The 5,000-nt window shown below is 40.6% G+C and overlaps 1 protein-coding gene and 1 non-coding gene across 2 annotated transcripts in view; one reads left to right on the forward strand and one right to left on the reverse strand.

Annotated features, from left to right (window-relative positions):
- fam114a1 (family with sequence similarity 114 member A1) overlaps positions 1 to 2,163 on the reverse strand; it is a 7,538-nt gene extending 5,375 nt beyond the window's left edge. The window contains exons 1-3 of the mRNA XM_030788015.1: positions 2,110 to 2,163; positions 754 to 1,059; positions 543 to 627 (exon numbers count right to left, since the gene is read on the reverse strand). Of these exons, the coding sequence (XP_030643875.1) occupies positions 543 to 627; positions 754 to 1,053 (385 nt within the window). The 5' untranslated portion in view covers positions 1,054 to 1,059; positions 2,110 to 2,163. The remainder of the gene's footprint in view (positions 1 to 542; positions 628 to 753; positions 1,060 to 2,109) is intronic.
- Positions 2,164 to 2,610: 447 nt separating this feature from the next.
- trnap-agg (transfer RNA proline (anticodon AGG)) lies at positions 2,611 to 2,682 on the forward strand. The gene has a single exon. It is a non-coding gene; the product is annotated as a tRNA-Pro (tRNA).
- Positions 2,683 to 5,000: the final 2,318 nt, after the last annotated feature.

A 5,000-nucleotide genomic window follows, 5' to 3' on the forward strand; every position in this document is an offset into this window, starting at 1 on the left:
ACAACAATTCTGAGACGCTGAACTACTTGCTCAGTGTAGCCTCTCATTTCTTGCTCGGGCAGTTTCTTCTGTTTCAAAAGTCTCCCTACGCCCTGCGTGACTGTACGTTTTCAGGTGCTGCGTCGGTTTTGTTTTTGTGTTGTATTAAAATGGTCTGTACTGTTTCTCTCACAAGGGACTTCAATTTTCTGAATATGGTAAATGCCATTTCTCCCATCGCTTTACGTGCGTTGTCAACGGCATTTCTAAGATCACTTGTCAAACTGCAAGGTCAATAACATAAATAATTTAGGCTAACACGTCTTAGGCCATATCAGGGCTCCTTTATTTGCATCATCGGTTTTCAGTGATGCCGATTACCAGACCCGTATGTAGAATCGACTGATACATTGCCCATTTAGACTGAATTGTACCAAAAACATGTTGGATTTGATTCGGGGGGTGAGAGGAGAGATTCTGGGTTCTGTCTCTGTGGGTGGTCCCAGTCGTGACTGACCGACTGTAAAGGTTGCCATGGATGCGTAGTTGCCATGGAAACTTACCCACTGTGGAGGTGGCACTGGTCAGCAATGACTTTCCCCAAGATCCCCAGCCGCCCCAACCTTTACTTTTGGGTTGGTCTGATACCTGTAATACACATGTGCGTGCACACACACACACACACACACACAAACCCATTTGTTAACAGTCAGTTACGGAGGAAACACCTGATGATGTTCTGATATGTCAACTGTGACTTTGATGACATCTTACCTCTGCTTCCCCATCGGTGGGTTTGGGCTCTAGGTCCACTGACTCATCGCACTCAGTCACCTGACCCTCACCGCTGACCTCTGATTGGCTCTGCTGAGGCTCTTCGCTCAGATTGGCCGTAACGTCCTCCTGCGCAACCTCGTTGGCCGATCTGCTGTCTTGTGCGTCCAGTGGGGGGGGTGCAGTTGATGGGTCCTCAGTGTTCAGCTCAGGTGGAGGTGCGGGTTCATCGGCGGGAGTTTGGGATAGGGGTGGGGGGTCGTGTGTGGGTGGGTCGCCCTCTGTTTCGTTCAGCGACATGGTGCTCTGAGGGAAAAGATCATAAACAAACGACTTGAACGGGTTGAATTCACTGAGTTTGACTACAACCAGGCTGCTCTCATAAGTCACACTCTTTCAGTCATTCGACAGTCCTCATTTTTGAAAGTGTATTATCAAGAGGTCAGCATTGACCTCTTGATAATAGTGTAAAAAAAAAAGTGTATCCATCAAGAGGTCAGCATTGCATAACCTTTTGGAAGTTGTGAAAATAAAATGATTTATCAGTTTAACAATTAGTCGTGTGTCATCAGTTAACTTCATCTAATACAATTCTTATGAACCTATCCACATGTGAACGTTTGGCAGTAAATTAACACAAATGTTATTCTTCCATTCATTCAACAAGTGTGGGGGCGGGGGGGGGGGGTGTGAAACCAGAGCGTGACATGCACGCACGCACGCACGCTGACACGCAATCTCACAAAGGCGCTCTCTGTCACGGTGGGATACAGCACAAAGGCAACGCACCAGACTCGCAGGGGTCCCTGAGTAAAACAATAGCGACATCTAGTGGTTAACTAACGTAACTGTGTTAGTCCTAACTCATTCTGGTTACTCTCTGATTTTATGTCGAGTCATATATTCCATTGCACGCCAAATGAAAATATTAGGGACTAAAATCTCAGAATGCCTTAAAAATACAATTCAAAACGTTAAGCAATTTCATTTCACACAGATGACTATGTCAATATACAACTTTGAGCCTACGAACGAATTATAATGTCTAATCTGTCATCATGTCCTCCTGCAAACACAAATTCGTGCGTAGTTTCTGTTGTCAGTAAGGTGCCTCTCGAAACAGTTGGCCTCTGAAATGCATTTTATATGTGCCGGTAACACACCATACGATGTTTTCAGAACGACATCAAGTTTAACGGTAAATAACAATTCGCAGCATTCGTAAACGAGTGGCAATTAAATCCAACGAATTTCGAAAGTACTTCTTTGAACATGGTCCCGATGCAAATGCACAGAAAAGGCAAACTGATGAATGACAACACAATAAATAGATCAGAAGCGATCTCTACATCTTACCAGTCTCGCTGACAGCTTTGCAACTCTCGCAACCCTTCCGCCCAACCTCGCGCCACGTCGGCAGCCAGACCGTGTGTTGTGAGTAGTGACGTCACCTGGACCTTCGAAACTCGATAGAGGTTCGGTCTCACAGTCATTGAAAATGACTTTAGTTCATGTGTTCTGTCACATAACGGTCGCTTGTCTTTGTTCCAAGGGAGGTTGGCTCTGTTGTTTGAGTCTTGATTTGAAGGAGTTAAAGTTGGAAAAAAGCTCAGATGTTCCCAGGTCCTTACACTGAGCTGACGTATACAGAAGAGTTTGCAAACACGCTTTTCTCGAGATAAACTGTGGTGCGAATAGTGATTAAAAAGCGAGGGATTTGAAGAATGCCGAGTTGAGCAGCTCAGTTACAGTAAAACTTCACACAAAGTTGTTGAACAGGCTGAGTACCTCAAACTAATCAGCTTCCTGTTTAATATTTAACATAAAAAAGCATAGTAACGCCTCATTTGACCGACTGGCTCGTTGGTCTAGGGGTATGATTCTCGCTTAGGGTGCGAGAGGTCCCGGGTTCAAATCCCGGACGAGCCCTCCTTTTTGTTTTTCATCAGCATGTCTATCCACAGTTGACGACACAATGCAGTTAAAACCACTGAAAGTCGTAAGACTAAAACGAAGTAAAAAGAAAGAAAGAAAAAGATAAGACTGTACTAAAAAGCACCAGGAATGGCTTGCTTAGTTGTACTGCAATAGCGTACCCTAATGAAACAAGGGTACAGCCCTCAGGTGAGGATCAATCTGCTTTATGTTTATAGAAGCCACTGAGAAAGAACATTAACCCACCACTGGATACACCATTGCTGTTATTTTACCGATTTTAACAGATAAAATATTCTACATTAACTGTGTTAAGTAGCCAGCAGAGAGCAGAACATTGTGTCAAATCTTATCATGATCAACACACAACAACTGAATATATTTATGCAAAAATGCATAAGTTCATCTTTATTGAATGATAATATTTCTTATAATAATACCATGTGAGTCTGTACAGTATATGGTGACGTTCACAGTTTGATACAATGACACAATATGATATTCCCATTTCAGCTGCGAGAATATACGCAAATCTAGAAAAGAAAGAGTTTTGATGCAAAGATTCACATCTTAATAGAAATGTTTGATAATTATTGGATTTAAAAAAATATTAAAATCATGCAGCTTAAAAAAGTCCTTTAATTTCCCATTCAGTCGTATTAATTCATACAAAATATATATATATATATATATATATTACAATTTGTGCTTTAAAAAAATCTGCGTATTTAAGGGAAAAAAAAACTCTGTGAGGCACTGTGATCTTGTGTACAGCTACGCTGCAGTTTGTGAATTCTAGTGAATAGAACGAACTACAAACACCAAGATGCATCATTCACTTTTCCTGTCTTCCATCGATCTTGCCTTCACTTGTGATCCATTGATCCTAAAAAATCCTGTCTTCTGACACCCTCTTTTCTTCTCCTCTATCCCTCAGTCTCAAATGAAGTGTGTGTGTGTGTGTGTGTGTGTGTGTGTGTGGTGTGTGTGTGTGCATATGTGTGTGTGTTTGTGACAGAGAGAGAGAGCGAGAGAGAGAGAGGGAGGGGGGGGGGGGGACAATAAGGTCACTTCTCAAAAACTGATGACAAACACAACCCTTCATTTTCAAAAAAAAAGGAAAAAAACAGGAAGGAAGGAAGGAAGGAAGGAAGGAAGACATGAACAGAACACTGAAGCACCGTCAAGGTCGAACCAAGGACATGACTGTTTTGACACACAGTATCTGCCAATGCATGTAGCAACACCTGAACCCTAACATACAAATCTGCATAGATGGCTTTCAAATCAATTTAAAGTGCACAGAATCCTTTATACATTGCTTTGTACAAATTGTTCACAGAAAAGTGATTTTCCAAACCTACAAACAGATTAAACAACAACAACAACAACAACACATCCCTGCACAGATCCATGGTTTTTTTTTTTTCTTTGCTACGCATTAGAAAGTGTCTTGTACACAAACAAAGTGACGATAAAAATAATAATAATAATAATAATTTCATTATTACCCATAACCAATCTGAACTCATTTCATTTTGTTATAATAATGCCTCAGATGAATGTTTCACATTTTGAAATACAAACAACAACAACAACAACAAAGCCCTTTGGTGAAATCAAGACTTGTCCCTCTTCAAATTCTCTCTCACACACACACAGGGTTAGATGCAAAATTACCCCCACAACCCATTATCAATAAATAATTGCGACCATAGTAATATTTATGATTATGATAATCACACTGATCTACAATATCTATGACTACAACACAATATGATTCATCTCTTCTTCTGACAGTCTTAGCAGCTCACTGTAATTCTACTGGATGTTCAAACAGCTGTCCCGCCTCTCTCTTCACTATCTCTATTCTGATTGGACAATTACGTGGCCTCTCGCGTTTCTCTTGCTTTGGTGTTGAAACGTGTATCTTTATTATTATCTTTTTTTTTTTTTTACAGGTTAAAGAAGCTGTCTGAATTTTCTACTAGATCTTTTTGCATAGCTATCTGTGCAGTTGCTTGTCACTGCATGTTTAGTTCATTCCAAATAAAACGACTAATGCCTCTATAAGGCATCCCCTATACCTTTGTATTTACAAAAATACCACACCATCAAATATAGTGTAACCAATGTTTAACGACAGAGTCACAAGACACTTCTGTAGTACATGGTACTTACCTCCTGATAATTATACAAACTGCAAATGAGTACAATGTAACAATATGCACTGATTTCTTTCTTTTTTCTTTTTTTTTTTTACCAGTGTTCTTGTTACTGGTAAGTGACTAATACAAGAGTTAAATGGCATG

Source organism: Chanos chanos, chromosome 11 (assembly GCF_902362185.1).
Source record: "Chanos chanos chromosome 11, fChaCha1.1, whole genome shotgun sequence".
NCBI classification, from domain to species: domain Eukaryota; kingdom Metazoa; phylum Chordata; class Actinopteri; order Gonorynchiformes; family Chanidae; genus Chanos; species Chanos chanos.